Here is a 23,946-nt window from a genome sequence, read left to right as displayed (position 1 = left end):
TGTGCACCGTCAATTTCCTTCGTTCCACAACTACTTCCAGTGCAAGCTCTAGAATTCCACCCCCAAACCTCAGCACTTCACTCTTCACTTTGCTGTCTAACGCGACCCCTTTGACCAAGTCTATGGACGCCTGCCCTGGTGTTTCTCTCTTTGGCTCAATCTTCATTTGTGATCAATCACGTTCCTAGGAAGCGCCCGGCGATGTTTCACATTACAGATGTTCTGCAAATATTTGTTGCTGGTCTGGACCCAATGCAACCAACCACTCTCAAATGCTGCAACTGCCAGTGAAACAAACAGTGGAATACTGAGCTCAATTAAAAAGCAAATCCAATGGTGTACCTGCTCGCTCTTCCTGTTGATGAGGATGCCCATTACTTTACTGAAGAAACTTGCCAACAAAGGGTTAAGTACATTGTCGTTTTGCAGGAAGGCGTAGAGGCGGCTAAGCAGCGACTCCTCGTCGCCAAGTGCATCGTTAACCTGCGTCACATCGGCTGTCAGGATCTCACAGGATATATTAGGGTACCTGGAACAAGATATTTTAACTTGTAGATTAAACATTCCCAGAGAAAGCCATTTACCGCATCATAAAGAGGCCTTTAAAGGGTAACTCGTCTATTTGCATTACTGGGATTTCAGTCCAGCATAGGGTGGAGGAAATTTTCATACTGAACACACCCAGCAGCTCAATTATATGTTATATCTTTCCAAACTAGGGTTTATGTCTGCAGTGAGCGTTTTGAGCTACATAACATTAGGGCGAAGTTCTGATGATTACAAGTCTGTAACTGGTCATGGCAAAGTTAGAAAGAATTCAATACAGCAAAGAATCAGACAGGAAGGACATTACAAAAAAATCAAACTGTACTGGCTTAATTACAACTTTCCCCAATCTCTCCCCCCCCCCCCCCCCCCCCCCCCAGCAGATTTTGGTACTAATATGATGGATAAGCTGGCAACAATATTAATGGCTCCAATAAGTCCAATGATTTATGAAGGAACTAGATATCCTTCCTGTTAATATCATATATATCCTCCACTGAAGATACAAGAATATGCAAGACTCCCAATACATCAACATAGGATGAGATCAGCCATGATCGAATGGCGGAGCAGACTCAATGGGCCAAGTGGCCAAGTTTTGCTCCTATGCCTTATATCTTGTAACAGTAGTGTGGAAGAATATATTTACTCTATTCAGTAGTGCAAGAGGTACATGTGAGCAAGACAGCCCGAGTGCGAGAGCCTTTCTACTACAAAAAATCACTGTTAAATTTGTGTGCTTCTGAGGAACGGCAATGGGACGCTTCCCACTTTACGTGCCTGCACCAAGTTGAGAAAATGATATTACATGGAACCGAATGTCCTCTTCTTCCTGCTTCATCAAGCACTCCGCGGTTAAGGACAACACAGATCACACAGAGAATGAATCTCGCTCTCTTACTCCATGAAGCACTTGGATGCCAGGTGCATGCAAAACTGTCCTCGCTGTTCCAATGGCTTGTTTTACCCACAGCCGTTCCAGGTTGAAACAAGCATTTTCCGCCAGCTTGGTTTCAAAATAAAAAAGCAGAAACCTTTTTTCTTGATCAGATCAGATTAAACTGAACTTCAAATTCAGGACCTAAATTTCTCCCGCGAGCTCCCCGATGGTTGAGTGGGTAAAGGTTTTACTCACTAAGGCACACAGAACAGGAAGATCCAGGGTTTGATTGCTGTTCTATGCGGAGTATTCGAACTTCAGTGTAAGACCCAAATGGAGAATGGAAGTGTGGTAAGGGAATTTTTTAAAAAGGACGAGGAGGAACAATCAGCCTGTAGTTGCCCCTCTCCCTTGTCAGAAGAACACAAGGAATAGCAGCAGGGAGAACACTCGGCCCATCGTGCCGGCTCCATCATTCAATACAATCATGGCTGATCTTGGGCTTCAAGACTTTCCCGCCCACTCCCCCAGTCCCTCGATTCCGAGGGGCCAAATATTTGTCTGTTCCACTACAAACGTATGGTGCAGTCCTCTGTAGAAGAGAATTCCAAAGATTCACAACCCTGACTGAATTCTTCCTCATCTCAGTCCTAAATGGTTGGCAGATTATCCTAGTCGTTTGCCATTTCAATTTACCCCCTGCTCCCATGTGTCTTCAGCCTGTTACAATGTTCCAGTGAAGCGCAATGCAAGCTGGAGGAATAGCAACTCATCTCCCGTTTAAGCACTTTACAGCCTTCAGGCCACGAACATGTCCCCCATTTAATTGTTTCCCCAAGTGACAGTCTATCTTGTTCTCGCGTTTTTGCTTTCAGGCGGCACTGACCTTTATTCTGCTATTAACACATTCCCCACTTTTTACAACAGCTTGAAGCCCACCATCACTATCTCTCTTCAGTTCCAAAGTCGTCATATTGGGTTTGAAACATTAACTCGGTTTCTCTCTCTACTGACGTGGAGTTTTTTCAACTTTTTATTTCAGATCTCCAGTACCCAAATTATTTTACTTTTATGTTATTCAACAACTTCACAACTTCCCCACATTATATTCCGTCTGCCAACCTGTTGCCCACTCGCTTAACCGGTCTATATCTCTTTGCAGCCGGCGTTCTACCCACAGTTTACCTTTCTATCTAACTTTGTATCATCAGCAAAACCTAGATAGATTACTCTGTCTCTTCATCCAAGTCATGAATATAGATTGTACACAGCTGAGGCCCCTGCGCCGATCTTGGCGGCAATCCACTAGTCATTGCCTGCCAACTTGAAAAAGCCGTGGGAGCAGCAGGCTGTGCCGGCATTTATTGCCCATCCCCAATTGTCCTTGGGTCTGGTCACATGTAGGCCAGATCAGGTAAGGGTGGCAGATTTCCTTCCCTAAAGGGCATTAGTGAACCAGATGGGTTTTTACGACAATGGTTTCGTGGTCATCATTGGGCTTCTTAAAATTCCAGATTTTTATTGAATTCAAATTTCACCATCTGCAGTTGCAGGACTTGAAGCTGGGTCCCCAGAGCATTACCCTGGGTCTCTGGTTTACTAGTCCAGTGATAATACTAATCAGCCATCACCTCTCCTCTATCCATGCTAATGTATTACCCCCAATTCTATGAGCCTTCATCTTGCCTATTAAGCATTTGTTTGGCGCCTTGTCAAATACCTTTTGGAAATCTATATATATATATATATATATATATATATATACTGGTCCCCTTTATCGACTTTACTACTTACATCCTGAAATATTTCTTTTTTTTTTTAAACAAACAATAGAGGTATTTTTTGGCATTGTAAACAGTTACAGGTTACAGAAATATGCAAACATCAACGGAAAACCAACACTTCAACCGAACCATAATGCACATACCGCTCCTCTCCCATAGACACTACCCGCTTATTTATCCCTCCTACTCTAATCTCCCCCTCTCTCTCTCTCCCCCCCCCCCCCCCCCCCGCTGACGTTCAATCTCCCGCGAAGAAGTCGATGAATGGTTGGCACCTTCTTCGGGCAAACCCCAATACAGATCCCCTCAAGGTGAACTTGATTTTTTTCCATACCCAGAAAACTTGACAAAGCCATAGTTCGGTCTTCGGGGGTTTTGAGTCGCTCCATGCCAGCAGTACTCGCCGCCAGGCTATCAGGGAAGCAAAGGCCAGAACATCTGCCTCTTTCTCCCCCTCAACTCCCGGGTCTTCCGAAACCCCGAAAATTGCCACCTCTGGACTCATCACCACCCTTGTTTTCAGCACCCGGGACATGACCCCCGCAAATCCCTCCCAGTACCCCCTAAGCATAGGGCATGCCCAAAACATGTGAACGTGGTTCGCTGGTCCTCCCGCGCATCTAACGCACTTGTCCTCGACCCCAAAGAATTTGCTCATCCGAGCCACCGTCATGTGGGCCCGATGAAAGACCTGAAACTGAATCAGGCTGAGCCTGGCACATGTTGCGGTTGAGTTTACCCTACTCAGGGCTTCCGCCCATACCCAGTCCTCCATCTCCCCGCCGAGCTCCCCCTCCCATTTGAGTTTCAGTTCCTCCGTCTGGGACTTTTCCTCTTTATGAGCACCTTGTAAATATCCGAGACTCTACCCTCTCCTCTGGAGACTATTCTGTCCTGGATCCCTATTGGCGGGAGGCATGGGAAGGATGGGACCTGTCTGCGTACAAAGTCCCACACCTCTAAGTACCTAAAGTCATTTCCCCTTTCCAGCCCAGCTTTCTCCTCCAACTCCCTCAAACTCGCAAAGTTCCCCTCCAAGAACATATCGCCCACCCTCCTCGCCGCCGCCATGTTCGAAACCCTCCATCCATGTTCCCGGGGGCGAATCGAGGGTTATCACAAATTGAAGCCCAGACCGACGCACCAACCTCCCCTGCATGCTTTCTCCACTGGCCCCAAATCCACAGGGCCGCCCCCACTACCGGGCTGGTGGAGCAAGCGGCAGGCGAGCAGTGACCAGGGCTGCCAAACTGGTGCCTCTGCATGAAGCCGCCTCCACCCACTCCCAGATAGACCCTGTACCCGCCATCCACTTCATTATCATGGCTATGTTACCCGCCCAGTAGTAGATGATCAGATTCGGCAATACCAGTCCCCTCTCGTTGCGGCTCCTTTCATGCACCGCCTTCCTCACCCGCGGGGATTTTCCCGCCCAGACAAAGCTCATGATGATTTTGCCGGTCATTTTGAAGAAGGACCGTGGGATAAAGATCGGGAGGCACTGGAAGAGGAACATGAACCTAGGGAGGATTGTCATCTTTACCGTCTGCACCCTCCCCGCAAGTGACAGCGGGAGTGCATCCCATCTCCGAATCTCCCTCTTCATTTGTTCCACCACTCTAGTCAAATTTAACTCATGTAACCTGCCCCAGTCTCGTGCCACCTGTAGCCCCAAGTACCGGAAACTTTCCCCAACCAGCCTAAATGGCAGCTCCTTCAGCCTATTCTCCTGGCCCCTTGCCTGCACTACAAACATCTCACTCTTAGCCATATTTAATTTGTACCCTGAGAACCGGCCAAATTTCCCCAATGTTTCCAGTATATTTTCCATCCCGGCCAGTGGGTCCGACACGTACAGGAGCAGGTCATCCGCATAGAGAGAGACCCTGTGCACCCCTCCCCCCCCCCCCCCCCCCACCCACCCCCCAAAGTCATTCCCTTCCACCCCTTTGCAGCTCTCAACGCAATTGCCAACGGTTCTATGGCCAGAGCGAACAGCGATGGGGAGAGTGGGCATCCCTGTCTGGTCCCGCGATGTAGTCTGAAGTAATCTGACATTATCCTGTTCGTCCTTACGCTAGCTTTTGGGGCCTGGTTCAATAGTCTGACCCAATTAACCAGTCCCTCCCCGAACCCAAACCGTCCGAGTACCTCCCACAAATAGTTCCACTCCACCCGGTCGAAGGCCTTCTCAGCATCCATTGCCACCACTACCTCCACCTCCTTGCCTGTCGGGGGCATCATAATCACATTAAGCAATCTTCTCAAGTTGGCTGTCAGCTGCCTGCCTTTCACAAACCCAATCACCTCCGGTACACAGTCCTCAATTCTAATCGCCAGGACCTTGGCCAGGTGCTTGCCGTCCACATTGATCAGGGAGATTGGCCTGTATGACCCGCAGGATTCAGGGTCCTTGTCCCGCTTTAATATCAGTGAGATGGTGGCTTGCAACATCGTCGGAGGCAGAGTGCCTCTGTCCCTCGCCTCATTAAAAACCCTAGTCAGGACCGGTCCCACTATCTCCGACAAAGTTTTGTAAAACTCTACTGGATATCCATCCGGTCCCGGGGCTTTCCCTGACTGCATGGTCTTTAGGCCCTCCAGTGCCTCCTCCGTTCTAATCGGGGGCCCCTAGCCCATCCACTAGTCCCCCGCCTACGTTTGGGAAGGTTAGTCCGTCCAGGAACCGTTTCATCTCCTCCGGGGGTTCTGAAGTGTAAAGCTTACTATAAAAGTCCCAAAATACCTTATTCAGTCCTGACGGGTCCTCCACTCTGCTCCCCTTCCCGTCCCCCACTCTACTTATTTCCCTGGCCGCCTCCCTCTTCCTGAGTTGCTGTGCTAGCAATCTGCTGGCCTTCTCCCCATGCTCATACACCACTCCCCTTGCATTCCTAAGTTGTTCCACGGCCCTACTCGTGGATAGCACCCCCAGTTCCGCCTGCAGTCTCCGTCTTTCCCTGAGTAGGTCCTCCCCGGGGACCCGCATGCTCCTCGTCTATCCGGTGAATCTCCTTAACCAATCTATCCATTTCTGCTCTGTCCGCCCTATCCGTGAGCCCGAATTGAGATCAGCTCCCCCCTCACTACTGACTTCAGCGCCTCCCACAGGGTCGCTGCTGAAACCTCCCCCTTATCGTTTACCTGCAAGTAATTTTGCATACACTTCCGCAGTCTCTCACATATCCCCTCCTCCGACAACAGTCCTACGTCTAACCTCCATTGCGGACGTTGGTAATTCGCCCCACCGACGTTCAGGTCCACCCAGTGCAGGGCATGGTCCGAGATAGTGATTGCCGAGTATTCCATTCTTTACCTCCCCTACACAGTCCCTGCTCAAGATAAAGAAATCAATCCTAGAGTATACTTCATGAACATGCAAGTAGAACGAGTAGCCCCCTCCCATCGGCTGTCTGGCTCTCCATGGGTCCACTGCCCCCATTTGCTCCATGAACCCTTTCAGCTCCCTTGCCATTGCTGGGAGCCTAGCCGTTCTGGGACATGACCAGTCTAGCCCCGGGTCGAGGACCGTATTATAATCCTCCCTTCATCAACTTGCGCGAGCCTATGTCTGGGATCTTCCCCAGCACACTTTTAATAAAGTCACGTCGTCCCAGTTCGGAGCATATATGTTCACCTGCACCACTCTCCTCCACTCCAGCTTGCCCCTTACCATAAGGAATCTGCCCCCACCGTCTGCGATTACACCCTCCGCCTCAAATTGAACCCGCTTATTGATCATAATTGCTACCCCCCTGGATTTAGAGTCCAAGCCCGAGTGGAAGACCCGGCTGATCCAGCCCTTGCTTAGCCTAGTCTGGTCAGACACTTTCAAATGTGTCTCCTGCAACATAATTACGTCCGCCTTTAGAGCCCGCAAGTGCGTGAACACACGTGCCCTTTTGATTGGCCCATTTAGTCCTCTGACATTCCAGGTGATCAGCCTGGTTGGGGAGCCGATGATCCTCAGATTTTGTCTGCGGGCTCTATTTTCCAGCTCCTCGACTCTGTCCAGCAGTCTTCTCTGTCTCTCCTACAACCCATTGACTTCTAGCGCCGCAATCGTCTGCGCGTCCACCTGCTCCTCCACCGCCTCCCCCAGCTCCTTAACCTTTTCGTCCTGGGCATCCAATCTCTGGTTCAACTGATCCACTGCCTTCTGAAGTGGGTCCAAGTTATCCCGCTTCAACGATTCAAAACTGCTTCATCACCTGCATGTTTTCCAGCGCTTGCTGGATCGCCGGGTCCAAGGTCCGTAGATCTGCCATCTTTGCTCCCGGGTCAGCTTCCCCTGCACCTTGCCTTTGTCCCTTCCTCTCTCGTTTTCGCTGCTTTCTGCTCTCCCGTGGTTCCATACAGCTATGCCCGTTCCTCAGCACCTCCATGGCTGTATTTCCAGCGCTCCGCAGCCCCGCAAAACCGGGTCCTTAAATCCCGCCGAAGTGAGAGCCACCAAATGTGCGGCACACTCACTCATCGCTGCCACCGGAAGTCCTCATCCTGAAATATTTCTAATAAACTTGTCAAACAGGATTTTCTTTTTGTAAAACCATGTTGATTGTTCTAACCATTTTTAAAAAATTTTAAAATAAATTTACGGGCAGCATGGTAGCGGAGTGGGTTAGCCCTGTTGCCTGATGGCGCCGAGGTCCCAGGTTTGATCCCGGCTCTGGGTGAGTGTCCGTGTGGAGTTTGCACATTCTCCCAGTGTTTGCGTGGGTTTCGCCCCCACAACGCAAAGATGTGCAGGCTGGGTGGATTGGCCATGTTAAATTGCCTCTTAATTGGAAAAAACTAATCGGGTACTGTAAAAAATAAATTTAGAGTACCCAATTCATTTTTCCAATTAAGGGGCAATTTAGCGTGGCCAATCCACCTAACCTGCACATCTTTGGGTTGTGGGTGCGAAACCCACGCAAACACTGGGAGAATGTGCAAACTCCACACGGACAATGACCCAGAGCCGGGATCGAACCTGGGACCTTGCGCCGTGAGGCAGCAGGGCTAACCATTGCGCCACTGTGCTGCCCACGGTTTGTTCTAATCATACTACACTTTTCCTTGATACGGTTCCAGCATTTCCCAACAAATGGTGTTAACTGGCCTGTAGTCCATAGTTTTCTCTCTCCCACCTTTCCTGAAAAGCGAGGTTACATTTGTTAACTTCCAAACTGTTCCTGAATCAAAGGAACTTTGAAAAATTATAATTCGTACACCCACTATCTCAGTTATCTCTTTTAGAAAGCTAGGGTGTGGGCCATTAGGTCCTGGGATATGTAGGTTTTAGTGCCTTATGTTACTCCAATATTTTTTCTCTACTGATATTAATCATCATGATTTCTTTACTCTTTAGACCCTACGTTACCCTCTATTTCTGCTATAAACCTTGTGTCTCCTATAGCGAATACAGATACGATTCATAAAAACACTACCAGAAAATCCAGTCAAGCAGATGCCAACCCGTACTGCCATCATGCCTGCGCCAGCCTTTGAAAGACTATCCAATCCGTCCCACTCTCCATCGCTTTTCCCAGAGCCCTCAATTCTCATATATTAATCCAATTCTCCTTCGACTGTTTTCCACCAGCCTTTCAGCCAGTGCAATTTTTTTTTTAACGCATTTTATTCAAACTTGTAGCTAATGCGGTTACAGCAAATAAACACCCCGGGAAACATTCCTCCCAACAATCAACTCCCCCCCCCACCGCACGACCAACAGCTCCTCAAACACGGTCACAAACACCCCCCCACCTTTTCTCAAACTCCCCTGCTGAGCCCCTTAACTCATACTTTATCTTCTCTAACCGCAGGAAGTCATACAGGTCACCCAACCATGCTGCTACCCACGGTGGCGATGCAATCAGAGAGGCGAAGGCCAAGACATCGGCCTTCCTCCTCTCCATGACCTCCGGCTTCTCCGAAACCCCAAAAATCGCCACCAAAGGGTCCGGGTCCACTCCCTCCTCCACTATATTGGCTAAGCCCTCGAACACTCCCGCCCAGAATCTTCCCAATTTTTCACAACCCCAAAATACGTGCGCATGATTCGCTGGCCCCCGCCCACACCTCTCACACTCATCTGCTACCCCCTGAAAGAGCCCACTCGTTCTCGCCCGAATCATATGCACCCTGTGCACCACCTTAAACTGTATCAGGCTCATCCTTGCACAAGGAGGTCCCGTTTACCCTTTGCAGTGCCTCACTCCATACTCCCCAATTGATCTCCATTCCCAACTCCGCTTCCCATTTCTCCTTGATCTTCACCTGCTCGCCTCCCTGCTCCTCCAGCCACTTATATATATCCCCAATTCTTCCCTCTCCTTCCACATCCGGAAGCATCAGTTGCTCCAGCAGTGTGGATCCCGGCAATCTAGGGAACACCTTCCAGACCTTTCGTTCAAAGTCCCTAACCTATAGATACCTGAACTCACTATCCCTCGGCAGCTCTACCCACTCCCTTAGCTCCTCCAGACTGGCGAGTCCTTCCTCCAAATACAAATCTCTCACCTTGACCAGCCCCACTTCCCTCTGCCTCCTGGATACACTATCCACCCCCCCCCCCCCCCCCCCCCCCGGCTCCAATCCATGATTCTCGCACAGCGGCCTTATTCAGCCAGTGCATTCTTGATCTACAATGACTCACACATGAGGACTGACAACCTTGGAAGTGGAAGATAGAAACAAAACATGGTGTTCCTTTCCCCGGTCATCTGCACCAGATGTCCCTCTCTTTTTGCAGGAACCAAAATTTACCACTCTATCAAACATGAAAACGGAAAATGCTGCAAATGCTCAGCACATCTTTTAGCATCTAGGGACAGGGAGTGTGTTTCAAGTTGCTGAGCTTTTCTGAGACTAGAAGAAATGAACATACAAACAAGGAGGGGAAGGCCATTCAGCCCCCCGATCATGGCTAATCTGATCGTAACCTCAGATCTGCTTCCTACTTACGATAACCTAACACCCCCTTTCTTACAAAGAATCTTTGCTCCTCTGCCTTTACTCTGCTTCGCCCACCTTCTCAGGGAGTGTGTTCCAAAGACTCACACTGTAGCACAGTGGTTAGCACTGTTGCGTCACAGCGTCAGGGACCCGGGTTCGATTCCCTGCTTCGGTCACTGTCTGTGTGGAGTCTGCACGTTCTCCCAGTGTCTGCGTGGGTTTCCTCCGGGTGCTCCAGTTTCCCCCTACAAGTCCCGAAAGACGTGCTTGTGAGGTGAATCGGACATTCTGAGTTCTCCCTCAGTGTACCCTCAGTGTGGTAACTAGGGGATTTTCACAGTAACTTCATTGCAGTTAAAGGTAAGCTTGTGACACTAATAAAGAATATTACCACCAGAAAATATTTCACCTCTTCCAGTTTTAAATCGACAACCCTTTTTTTTTAAACAATGGCATCTAGTTCCAGAAATGGTGGGGCGTACAAAAAGGTAATGTCTAGTTCGGGTGGAAGACAGGAGATTAAAATCACAAAAGATAGGTCTTTTGTAAACAGTAGAATCCATTCCAGTCAACACATCCTCTGGACCCATATTTTGTTTCTTTACTTGCTCAGTTACCATCCCCTAATGTTCGCGCCATCATCCATGAGACCACAAGAAGTAGGCCATGACCCATCGAGGCTTTTCCGCCATTCAATGAGATCACGAACGATCTAATATGATCCTCAACACTTTCCCGCTTTATCCCGATAACTCTTGATTCCGTTACTGATTAAAAATCGGTTTACCACAGCCTTGAACATATTTTATAAATAAAAAAGTAAATTTAGAATACCCAATTGATTTTTTCCAATTAAGGGGCAATTTAGTGTGGCCAATCCACCTATCCTGGTTGTGGGACAGAAACTCACGCAAACATGGGGAGAATGTGCAAACTCTACACAGACAGTGAACCAGGGCCGGCATCGAACCTGGGACGTCAGTGCCGTGCTGCCTTAAAACTTCCAGATGAGTCATCCAGACTTGAAACGTTAGCTCCATTCTCTCTCCACAGATGCTGTCAGACCTGCTGAGATTGTCCAGCGTTTTCAGTTTTTGTTTCAGATTCCAGCATCCACTGTAATTTGCTTTTACTCCCTATTTTGATTCTCAATTCTCTTTGCAATAAAGACCAACAATCCATTTGCCTGTTATTTAATCTCGCCTGCTTTTCTGCCTATTGCAACCTTTTGTTCTTTCCTCTCCCTGCCTCAATGGTTGCTTAAAACCTGTTACACATCTAATTTCCCAGTTCTGGCAAAAGCTCATCAACCTGCGAGGTTAACTCTTTCTCTCTTTCACTGCCTGATCTGCTGAATGCTGCCTGCCTTCACATTTCCACAGCTTTCTGCTGGCTGCATTCGCATATGCAGTATTTTGTTCTACCTCGATACTGTTGTCCAACTTTCATTACATCAGGCTGCAGCTTTGAGCAACAGCTAACAATTCCTTTGCAACCACTTGAGCTTTTTGTGACCGGTGAGCCACTGGGGAATGAATGGACCCGACTCCTACTGCATTAAGAAAAGCCCCTTCTAATCCTTTCCTTGATGTGTCGCTGTGTTTCTGGCCTTGACGTAACACTGATGTACAAGGAAGGTCAATTATTGCCAATTAAAAAGTGTGCTGGAAATACTCAGCAAGTCCGGCAGCGATTGTGGAGGGAGAAAGCGTTAACATTCAGAGTTCAATATTGCTTTTATTTTCATGTCAATCATTGTGAAACAGTTCTTTGCACAATATCATTAGTCATGCAGCATTTCATTGTGCCATTGTTGCAACCGTCTCTGAATTTTGTAGAATACAAGCAGGATCTAGGCATCAGATCAGCAGAGTTTATCAGCTTACGAATACAACTGCACGGTGTTTTGGAGGAGATGACACTTCTCCATTTTCGACCCAAGTTAATGCGCTCTTCCTTTCTGCATGACTGCCATCCTCCCCCACATTCACGTTAAATCGGAAGCAAGTGCCTTTGTTAATATCCTCAAAAGCGAGGTACGGAAGACAGTTTTTCTCAATCACCTCGTTCTCGTTTATTCCTTCGTGAGCTGCGGGCGTCACTGGCAAGGCCAGAACTGAACGGCAGTTACGAGCCAACCCCTCGTGCTGTACTTTTCTTTCTTTTTTTTAGTGAGGGCATCATGATTGGCACAGGCTTGGAGGGCCGAAGGGCCTGTTCCTGTGCTGTACTTTTCTTTGTTCTTTGCTCACATTGCTGTGGGTCTGGATTCACATGTAGGCCAGACAATGTAAGGGCGCAGATGTCCTCCCCTAAAGGGACATTGATTGATTTGATTTATTGTCACAGTACAGTAAATAGTATTTTTCTGCGGCCAAGGGAACGTACACAATAAGTGTACAGAGTAGACAGAAAAAGAATAATCGACAGAGTACATTGACAAATGGTACATCGACAGTGATAGGTTACAGTGCGAAACAAGGGGCCTAACAAAGCAAACACGAGATATGAAGTGGAAAAGAGTTTTAGTAAGTCAGAACGGTGATAAGAGATAAAAGAAAAGGGTCTGGGTGAGAGAGCTCACAGAGTCTCCATGCTCCGGCGCCATCTTGGATTAGTGAACCAGACAGTATTTTAGAATGTCGACATTCACTAACACTGAGACTGACTTTATATTCCAGATTTATTAATTTAATTTAAATTCCACCAGCTGCCGTAGTGAGATTTGAACACGTCGCCACAGCATTAGCTGGACCCTAGATTTAGTCCAGTGACATGACCATCTCCCCCATCCACTAGCGAGGAGCCTGTCGTCCACTGAGCCTGCCGCACCACAGTTGCAATTACAAACATGACATACTCCACACTTTTAGTATCAGTATTTGCTATGTCTGAAAATTGCTACTAAGACCAATAAAAAAGTTACTGGTGCATCACTGTGGTTCATTTGTTTAAACTTTTGCCTGAGTCACATGGTCATGGCTTTAAGTTTCACTCCCAAGGCCAACACTTCAGCACTGTACCAAAGAAGGATTACATTACTGGAGGCACCATCTCTCAAGGCACTGCTCATTGATCTGTTACTCAAGTGAATGTAACAGATCAATGGCAATATTTGAAACCTCACCAATCTGGACAACATTCATCCTTCACCAGGACCGTCAACGGTACCTTCCAAGCCCTCTGCACCACCCTGAAGTTGCAAGAAAACACCATCACCTGCAAGCGCCCCTCCACGTGACTCACCACCCGGACCTGGAACTATACTGCTGTTCCTTTACTGTCGCTGGGTCAAAATGCTGGATCTTCCTCCTTAACAGCACTGCGGGTGTACCTACACCACATGGACAGGCGGCAGCTCACCACCACTTCGAGAGCAATTAGGAATGGGCAATAAATGCTGGCTTAGCCAGCGATTCCCACATCTATGAGCAAATAAAGAAAACCTGGTAGCACATCTCATTGGTGTGTGCGGGATGCTGCTGCGTTCAAATTGCTGGCACGGTAACCTATATATCAATAGAGACTGCACTTCAAAAGTAATCCACTCGTTGTAAGGTTATCAAAGGGATGATGTGTTGCAGGCTTTGGGATAGTTTTGGTCTAAGGGTTAAAATACAACACCATGGGCCTGCAGAGCTCTTGAATGGACGGTGCTCATGTAGGTTGAGCCCCAATTTCCATACAACCTACATAATGAACATTTAAACATACAGGGCGATCAAGACTCAAAGTGGACAGCCTTAGCTCAATAAGTAACACTCAAGAGTTTATGGGTTCAATTCATCCCAGGAACAGGAGGACTTTAATCAGACACCTCTCTGTGCAGTACGGAGGGAGTGCTGCAGTGTCAGAAGTGCAGCCTTTCAAGTGAGACTTTCAACTGAGGGCCCACCTGCTCTCTCTCAGGTGAAAGAGAAAGATCCCATGACGTAATTCAAAGAGGGACTGGGGCGTTCTTCCCAGTGTTCTAGCTACATTTTATCCCTCAACCATCACAAATCAGATCGCCTGGTCATTACATTTCATTGCTGTTTGTGAGATCCTGCTGTGCACAAATTTAATGGGCGACACAGTAGCAGTGGTTAGCACTGTTGCTTCACAGCGCCAGGGACCTGGGTTCCATTCCCAGCTTGGGTCACTGTCTGTGCGGAGTCTGCACGTTCTCCCTGTGTCTGCGTGGGTTTCCTCCAGGTGCTCCGGTTTTCTCCCACAAGTTGCCTGTTGGACGAATTGGACATTCTGAATTCTCCCTCAGTGTAACCGAACAGGCGCCGGATTGTGACAACTAGGGGATTTTCACAGTAACTTCATTGCAGTGTTAATGTAAGCCTACCTGTGACACTAATAAAGATTACTATTATTGATGCATTTCCTATAAAAAGTGGCACTTTGGAATGTCCCCACGTGGTGAAATGAGTTATATAGTCATAGACGTTACAGTCAGGAGGCCATTCGCCCCATCGAGTCTGCACCGGCTCTTGGAAAGAGCACCCTTCCAAAGCCCACGCCACCACCCTATCCCCATAACCCAGTAACCCCACCCAGCACGAAGGGCAATTTTGGACACCAAGGGCAATTTAGCATGGCCAATCCACCTAACCTGCACATCTTTGGACTGTGGGAGGAAACCGGAGCACCCGGAGGAAACCCACACACACACACACGGGGAGAACGTGCAGACTCCACACAGACAGTGACCTAAACCGGGAATCGAACCTGGGACCCTGGCGCTGTGAAGCAAGTCCCTCCCAAATGGGCACCCATTTAAGGCTGCTTATTGCAATCAGAAGTATTTTTCTATTCATAAATTCTGATTCATACAATATGTCCTAATAAGATTCAAGGTGCTTCACATGATTACTGTAGTAGCGTGCAGGTTAGGTGGGCATACGGGGATAGGGCAGGGGAGTGGGCCTAATTAGGGTGCTCTTTCAGAGGGTTGGTGCGGACTCGATGAGCCGAATGACCTCCTTCTGCACTGTGGGGATTCTATGGAAGTGTGATTTGTTTTTTAAGGTAAAAATTGCAACTGTTCTACATCTGGAACAGCCGCATAATTAACCCATCTGTACTATTTTTAGTTAGTGTGAGGAATGTTGGCAGGGACACAGGAACCCCCTCCCCCAGCTCTGCGCACAAGATCATCAGATGCAATAATCTCTTCAGAGGAGGAGGCGTGCACACAACCCTGGGTTTTGCGTTTCATCTGGCGGACGTCATTTTTAAACAATCCGGCTTCTCCCTCAGCGCAGCATTAGAATATCAATCTAACTCATCAGCTGAAGGGAGCTCTTGTGCTGCACGACTCCATAATCTTCTGACCCAGATGCAATATTCTGACAATTGACACACAACATTGCAAATTTCAACAGAAGCAACACCAGAGGCATCAGCCTGATGTTCTTTTTTAAACTTGAATCGGTGTAAGCTTAAATCAGAATCTATTGCGGGGAGGGTGAGGAGGGGGGGTGGGCAAAGAGAATTAAATGTAAAATTTAGGGCCAATATCTTCAATTACCAGGAGGGTTACTGCTTTAGCGTGACCGAATAACTAAAATTACATTCTTATTACAGGACTTTTACTAAAGGTGGGTTTTGGGATCCCATTCTGTAATTCTGCCCATTTATAATTTGGTTCCAGCAGTTTACGGTGTTTGAGTAAGTAAATTCAGATTTTATTGCCAGGGATTTAATATCTTTAATGGCACTTCTGAGGATCCTAATCGGCAGTTCTACCCCTTCCTGCAGAAAGTGTAAATTAGCAGAGTTGACCATGTGAGGTAGCTTAATGGATACAATAGCGACTGTGGAAATACTCAGGCCATCGATAATATTTAGCCTAAAGCATTTTTTCCTCTTCCCATTGAATTTAATTGCTAGGCTAATGTTAAAGGTGCACGATTGCAGGTAATGAAGGAACATCACTAGGATGGGGGGGGGATAGAAATGTGGTGTCAGTTCATCATTAGTGGGATAGCTTGGCATCAAAATTTGGCTATTTCACCTCGACTGGCCACAGGGTGGCTGCTTTGAGAAAGGGAAAAATCCTACACTGGTTCTCCAATGGTGGGTCTGAGGCAGAATAGAGGGAGCAGAGCTTTACTCTGTACAGAACAGTTATACAACTGATCTGAAGAATGCTTAAATAAAATTATGAGGGGTATAGATAGGGTGAACAGTTGGAGGCTTTTTCCCCAGGGTGGAAATGATAATTACAAGGGGGCACAAAAGGATACAGGCAGTTGATCTAGATAGGACATGTGATCGGCACAGGCTTGGAGGGCCAAAGGGCCTGTTCCTGTGCTGTATTGTTCTTTGTGTAACAGAATGTGCATTAAAGAGAGTTTAAAATAAAGTGAGGATAATGCAACAGAAACAATGACTGGGCCATGAGGTTTCTTACTTCTGCAAATGCTCATTTTCAACACACAAGAAGTTCGAGAGCTAAGAGGCTAGATGGCTGAATATCTTGGAACACCCACCCTTCTGTTACCTTTCGACTTGGCTATTCCAAGGGTCCCCCGATGCTTCAGTAAACTTTAGCAAAACTCTGTTGCCCTTTGGAGCAAGGTGGCACAGTGGTTAGCATTGCTGCCTCACTGCGTCAAGGACCCGGGTTCGATCCCAGCCCCACATCACTGTGCGCATGGAATTTCCACATTCTCCCCATGGGTCTCACCCCCACAACCCAAAGATATACAGGGTATCTGGATTGGCCACGCTAAATTGCCCCTTAATTGGAAAAAAATGAATTGGGTCCTTTAAATTTATTTTTAAAAACACAAAACTCTGCTACCTGCATCGTAACTTATTCCCCCTTCAACCTTGTGTTCACTGGCCTATATAGGCTCCCAGTCCAGCAATGCCTCAGTTTCAAACTTCTCAGCTTGTGCTCAAAGCCCACTATGGCCTCGCTCCCCATTTCTTTTGGTCACCTGTCCCACTATCTCTTTACATGGCTTGGTCACAAAAGTCTTCGACACAAAGTAACTGTAAGTCATTTATGGTTGGCTTTCCGAGGGAATGATAACAGCAGATTTGAAGAGTTTGGCTGCATCAAAAGAGAGGGATCTGTTTACAATATCAGCCAGTATGGCACCAGGGAAGGAAATTGAGCGGTCAGCAATTCAGGACGAAGACGACTAAGAGAGCTAAAGGTGGGTCTCATGGGCAAGGTAAGCTTGGAGGGACCTATGTGGAGACAGGACAGGACGAGAAAGATGCAAGGTAAAGGAAAGATGCAGCAAAGAGAGCTGAACTTATGGCCTCAGTCTTAGTGACAAAATTGTCATAGAACATGCAGGGCAGAAGGAGGCCATTCAGCCCATCGAGTATGCACCGACCCACTTAAGCCCTCACTTCCACCCTGTCCCTGTAACCCAATAACCCCTCCTCACCTTTTTTGGTCACTAAGGGCAATTTATCATGGCCAATCCACCTAACCTGCACATCTTTGGACTGTGGGAAGAAACTGGAGCACCCGGAGAAAACCTACGCAGGCGCGGGGAGAACGTGCAGACTCCACACAGACAGTGACCCAGCAGGGAATCAAACCTGGGACCCTGGCGCTGTGAAGCCACAGAGCTAGCCACTTGTGCTACCGTGCTGCCCATGACTTCATGAGACAAGTTCAACATTTCATGGTTTAAGCATTTGGAATAAATTTGAAAGCAGTGAGGGAATTACAGCCAAACTGGCTCCATTAGCAACACTTTGGCCTCTTGGGTTATTGCTGCCTCAAGGGCACAACCAGGCAGACAGGTGCACTGGCATCCACAGTAGTGATAAGAGTACTGGGCTGTTGGAGATATATTTTATGGAAGCAATATTAAACCAAGGCAACATCTGGCTGCTTGGGTAAAGGACCCTAGAGATTTATTTATGGAGCAGCAGAGAACCCTCCTGACATGCTACCAATGTTTCTTGCTCAATGAACCAACATCAAGAAGAGGTTATCATGTTATCCACCTTTTTGCAGACTGCTGCATTTGACTAGGTTACAGATGTTCAGGAAGTAATCCGTTACTTGAATAATGAGGTGTTGTGCTCCTGGGCGAGGTGACTAAATGCTCCACATCAGATGTGGACCATGCCAGCCTTGACTGGTCCAATTGAAGAGAGTAGCAAAACTTGTCCTTGCAGTGCCACTTAGAGATGCCCATCCACTGAACAAATACTGAATCCAGCAGGAATTAACCATATCTTTGGTTAAAAACAGTAAGCAAATGGCAACCAAGGAAAATAAAGTCACATCTTACAATGCATTTCAGTGTCAAAAATAATCTTTTTTCTTCAGATTTCCTTTACTCTTTTGCAGGTGCAACAGATAGCGAGAGAATGAAATGAACTCATATTTATCAAGGCCAATCCACCTAACCTGCACATCTTTGGACTGTGGGAGGAAACCGGAGCACCCGGAGGAAACCCACGCACACACGGGGAGGATGTGCAGACTCCGCACAGACAGTGACCCAAGCCGGAATCGAACCTGGGACCCTGGAGCTGTGAAGCAATTGTGCTATCCACAATGCTACCGTGCTGCCCTACGGGTTATCATGTTATCCATGTATTTGCTGCATTTGACTATGTTACAGCATGTCTGGGTGATTTGGTGGAGTTCTTGTACCTTGATACGGTCAAGTTGACGGTGAAGGGATTGACCAATGGGATCTACCATAGATGGCGGCCGTTCATATTGCACATTTAAGGAACTAGTCACTGTTAGGAGGGGGGGGGGGGGGGGGGGCTAGTACCCATTGAGGGGTATTGTTCTCTGTTTTTGATATTCTATTGCTATACGTGTTACTGTGATTGTGATTTGTATAAAATGATAAAAGTGCAATAAGACTATTTCCTAAAAAAAAGGGATCAAGGGCAGGTTTTACATATTACATAGAACATACAGTGCAGAAGGAGGCCATTCGGCCCATCGAGTCTGCACCGACCCACTTAAGCCCTCACTTCCACCCTATCCCCGTAACCCAATAACCCCTCCTAACCGTTTTGGTCACTAAGGGCAATTTATCATGGCCAATCCACCTAACCTGCACATCTTTGGACTGTGGGAGGAAACCGGAGCACCTAGAGGAAACCCACGCAGACACAGGGAGAACGTGCAGGCTCCACACAGACAGCGACCCAGTGGGAAATTGAACCTGGGACACTGGCGCTGTGAAGCCACGGTGCTATCCACTTGTGTTACCGTGCTGCCCCAACTTTGGAGATAAATGGGGAAATTAATGGTGACTAAGGAGTGGGAACTGTCAACTAATGTTCCTAATGGATCAATAATTGGTGGGCTTCCTGCTTGAAACTGTGGGTGGGGAAGGATTGGACTCCGCCTAAGCTATGGGGGCTTTCTCGACGGGAACTGTACAAACGTCGAGAGTCCAGAGTCACACATGAAACAGAAGGCATATGGAGGAGTGTACGCCGCCTGCTGCCTGTGAAGGTATACTTAGCAACAACCAGTTACTATAGGAGAAAAGGGGATTGAAAAAATATGCGAGAAGGCAGGAGATTGGGGATGAGAAAATATCAGCCATGATTGAATGGTGGAGCAGACTCGATGAGCCAAGTGGCCTAATTCTGCTCCTATGTCTTATGGTCAGAAAAATATATTAAGATTGCACATTCTCCCCATGTCTGCGTGGGTCTAACCCCTACAATCCAAAGCAGGGTAGGTGGATTGTCCATGCTAAATGCCCCTTAATTGAGAAAAATGAATTGCGTACTGTAAATTCTTAGAAGGAAACAAAATTGCTCAGATGATTTCAAATCGTTAAGATTTATTCTCTGTGACGATTAAGGCTGTTTTAATGTCTACAATCCTTTGGCAAACAATCAGTGGGTTTTGGAGTTTCCTTTTAAAAATATCAAACATGCCTTTTGATACTGTTGGTATCACAAGGTAGAGCTCACAGGATATTGGGTTATTTTAAGATACGGAGTAAAAGCAGAATTCCCAGTCCACCATACAACCCAGTAATGCATCACCTCTTTCAAAAATAAGAGGCAAGACTGACCACAGAGCAGTCAAGTTCAGCAGGACTGTCACTGAATTTCATGCTACCTCATAACTGGCCACATCACACCCCAATATATATATGCTAGTGCAGATAATCTAATATTTGCATATACACAAGCCCTGGGCAGACAAGGCCTTTTGTTCATTAAGACTTGTGAGCATGGTGCCGAGGTCCACTTTGCAAGTGGATTCAAAAGAGTCAGAATACTTTGGAACTGATTAAAGCTGAGTAAATTCAGGGGGGAGGTCAACAGGGATGTTTGACAGGGTGGAGGGGGGGGCTATTCCTCCTGGAGAGGAAGGATGTGGAGAAAATGGGCAGCAGAGAAATTCTGATGAACAGCAATACAAGGCTCAGGATTTGAAAGTCTGCACACTGTCGGAGTAAGGAGGTTGTTGCAGCGGGGGGGGGGGGGGGGGGGGGGGGGGGGGGGGGGGACTGGCAGAAGGTATGAAACTACACAACTGAGTTCTAGGAATGAAGATAGAGATGGTGCAAAGCACCGACTCCCATCAAAGCAGTCTGCTTATTAAAATAGCTTTTCTTAAAATAAAGATTCATGCGTAGGTATAAACGCACATCACCAATTCCCTAAACCGCTGTGTTCTCGGTTCCCAATTTGAGTAGAAAAATAGCACTTGTACATTCAGAGGAAGAATTGCTCTCTTCCATCTTTTCACTCAGTCCATAAGCTAAATACACTACCCAATGTGGATTAGAGACACAAGGTGCAAAATCTGGTCCCCTCTCTGAAAAGGAATTTGCTGACACTGCACAACAATGGTATTGCTCTAGGACAGGAGAGAGAAATAAAATCTAAGGTTTTTACATCCCAATGATTCCCTCTCAATAGCTGCTAGAAAATGCACTGGTGTGGACGCTGGACGAGGAGGGATTGAGTTCAGTCATGATACAGTTGCACAGCCTAACTAACCCTCACATCATCATCGGTAATAAATGAAAAATGATAGTGCAAATGAAGGACCGCTGGATAATCAGTATTCATGGAATGAGGGACTGGAGGGTAGCCAATTCTTATAGAATGCACCCCAACAGGTGTCAATATCTTCAGTAAAGCGAGGGAAGAAAATAGGATTACAATCCAGTGTGAAATTTGACAAAATTATTGATTTTTTATCAAACGTCTCTCTCCTCGAAAATCAAGCGTTTTGGTGCAACCTCTTACTTGTAGCGAACTTTCTCGTCCATATCATCAGATGGCTCCATGGTGATACAGGTTACGAGTGCCTCCATGCTGCTTGGCCGTGTCAGGAACTCCACCAGCTTGCGATTGTTGGCCTTGCACTCTTGTAGGACGTCCTCCTCGTCCATAAGCTCAAAGAGCGTGACATCCTCGCGTTCTAGGAGCGTGTCAATGTGCGATGTCGTGTGAAGATCAAACTTCCAAAACATGATGTGCTGCAAGAGAAGATAAAATCATGGGATCTCAGCAAACTCTAAATGCTTGGGACAGGGTCACTTCTGAATTTTGGGATTCTCTAAATTATGTTAGAATGCCTAACTTTCACAAGTCTAGGAACAAGAAAACAGTGTTGATATAAATGAAACATAAAAGCAAGTAATAAAAATGGTTTTATGTATCCAAGTGAGAGTTTTTCCATGTTTCTGCTCCGAAGGTACTGCAATAAAATGATGTGGAGCTGCTTGGGTCTGTTCAAATCATTTTCAGACAACTGGTGTGTCTGAACAATAGATTTCTAGACAGGAGAGGTTACACTGCAAGCAATCAGGTATGAAACATATAACAAATCATGTACATCATAATTGAACCACATCTCACAATTGTTCCATTACACTTCCCAAACCCACCGCCTAGAAGGACAGGGGCAATAGGTCCATGGGAACACCACCAAATAACTCCTAAGTCCTAGAACTTGCTACCGAATGGTACTAAGAGTACGCTCACCACACAGGCTACAGCCATTCGAGATTGCTCACCACCACCTTTTGAATGGCAACTAGGGCAAGAAATTCTGGCCTTGCCAGCAAAACCCATATCCCAAGAATCAATAGAAAAACAACAGGGAGGAAATACAGAATAAGATTGCAACAGTTGTGTGGAGCGGAAAGTACAGAGGGCTAGGGTTTGAAAAACAGCATCGAGGGGAAATCCTAGAGGGAGAAAATCACTTGGAAAAAGGATGATGTTCTTCGTTGACTCAGTTGGTGAATTAAGCTCGTTACTGAGCCATGCAGATCCACCCTTGGGCTAAAACAAAGAGGACAATCTTCCCTTGTTTCTGTATGTGTGCATATAGTGGACAAAGCAGGAACGGGCTTGGTTATTCAATCTTTTTCTTGATCAAGCAACCCCAAGTCCAGAATCAGAAATGATGCGCAGCTAACTTGGACAAGGTACCCATCCCAATCCACGTGTCGCCCCAGCCCCATCCCCCTGCTGCCTCACCCACCCAATCGCCCCCAAAAATGCAGTGGGAAAACAAAATGCAGGGAAAAGGAATAATTAGCAGCTGAGAAGGCAGGAAATCTCACTGCATGAAGAGAGTGCTTCATCATTTGAAAAATGAATGAACAAGTAACAATAGATGGGGAGAAAGAGGAGTCAGGATGAAATCAAGTGGCCTCATCTGGCAAGCCCCATCAACAGCACTAAGCATAGGATGGCCATTTAACACAGATCAGCAATACATACATACACACACATATATATGTTTCTTCAGCAAAGTGTTAATCCTCAGCTGACATTTATTACACACTGACGATTATTACACAATGCCCAGGTTTTTTTTCCTGTTTCTGTACCTGAGGAATTGGACTTCTTGAGTGCAAAGACAGCAATGTTCCACAGAAAAGAATACAGGCCCTTAAAAAAGAGCCCATCCAATATTCTATCCATTATTTGAAAGAGAGAAAATCAGGCAGACTGTCCTTGTGGACATACATTCAATCCTTCAGTACTCAAACAGTAAAATCTGCTCTTAAATGTTTGCAGCATAATAACTAAACCCTTGTAATCATCTCACAGCACTGGCCACAAACAATGTCAAAGAAATACATTTAACCACTCCAGAAATCATTGCAGAAACTCTTCTCAATGTATCAAACACAGACATAATTTTTCACCTGGTTTGCATGTGATTGCTTCAAGAGCATAGCGTGACCATTTTTGCTCTCTCTGTATATCCAGAAGGACCAGGTTCAAACACAAAATAACCAACTGCAGCAGAGCTCACAGTTTATATCATGCTTTTCGCCTGGGGCCTTTGTGCAGGCCCAGCTACAAATAGAGTCACTGTTGAATGCTCATTTCCATTTTTCCCCAACACAGAGCTGGCAAACTTCTCAATGCGGAAATTTATTGCATAAGGTTCTCATCGCAAAACTGCGTGGAATTTGGGTGATATCATTTTACGCTGCAGTATGGCGCTAGATCCAGGCTGACACTCCAGCGCAGTGTGCTGCACTGTTGGAGGTGTCATCCGAGGCCCTTGCTACGCTGACAAGTGGACAAAAAAATAAACCACTGTGCTATTTCAGAGAAGTGCAGAACGTTTTCCCCAATGTTCAAGCCAATATTTGTTCTTTAACCTCCATCATGACAAACTATCAACCCGGTTCTAATCGCACTGCTGCTTGTGGGAGCATGCTGTGCGCAAATTGGTTGCCACGTTTCCGACAGCAGAGGCTGCACTGCAAAATGTACCACTGCAAAGAGCTGGAGAAATGCCCAGAGGGTGCATATAAAGACACATCCCCTTTTCCTGCTGTAGAGTGCACATCT

The 23,946-nt window shown here is 46.8% G+C and overlaps 1 protein-coding gene across 4 annotated transcripts in view; it reads right to left on the bottom strand.

The window, feature by feature from the left end:
- Window positions 1-23,946, bottom strand: part of LOC140403939 (serine/threonine-protein phosphatase 6 regulatory subunit 3-like) — a 186,838-nt gene that overhangs the window by 123,735 nt on the left and 39,157 nt on the right. For all 4 annotated transcript variants that reach the window (XM_072492217.1, XM_072492218.1, XM_072492215.1 and 1 more), the window contains exons 2-3: window positions 21,370-21,602; window positions 343-529 (exon numbers count right to left, since the gene is read on the bottom strand). In XM_072492217.1, the coding sequence (XP_072348318.1) occupies window positions 343-529; window positions 21,370-21,596 (414 nt within the window). In that variant the 5' untranslated portion in view covers window positions 21,597-21,602. The remainder of the gene's footprint in view (window positions 1-342; window positions 530-21,369; window positions 21,603-23,946) is intronic.

The sequence above is a fragment of the Scyliorhinus torazame genome, chromosome 29 (genome assembly GCF_047496885.1).
Source record: "Scyliorhinus torazame isolate Kashiwa2021f chromosome 29, sScyTor2.1, whole genome shotgun sequence".
NCBI classification, from domain to species: Eukaryota; Metazoa; Chordata; class Chondrichthyes; order Carcharhiniformes; family Scyliorhinidae; genus Scyliorhinus; species Scyliorhinus torazame.
This window is presented reverse-complemented; position numbering and strand designations above follow the sequence as displayed.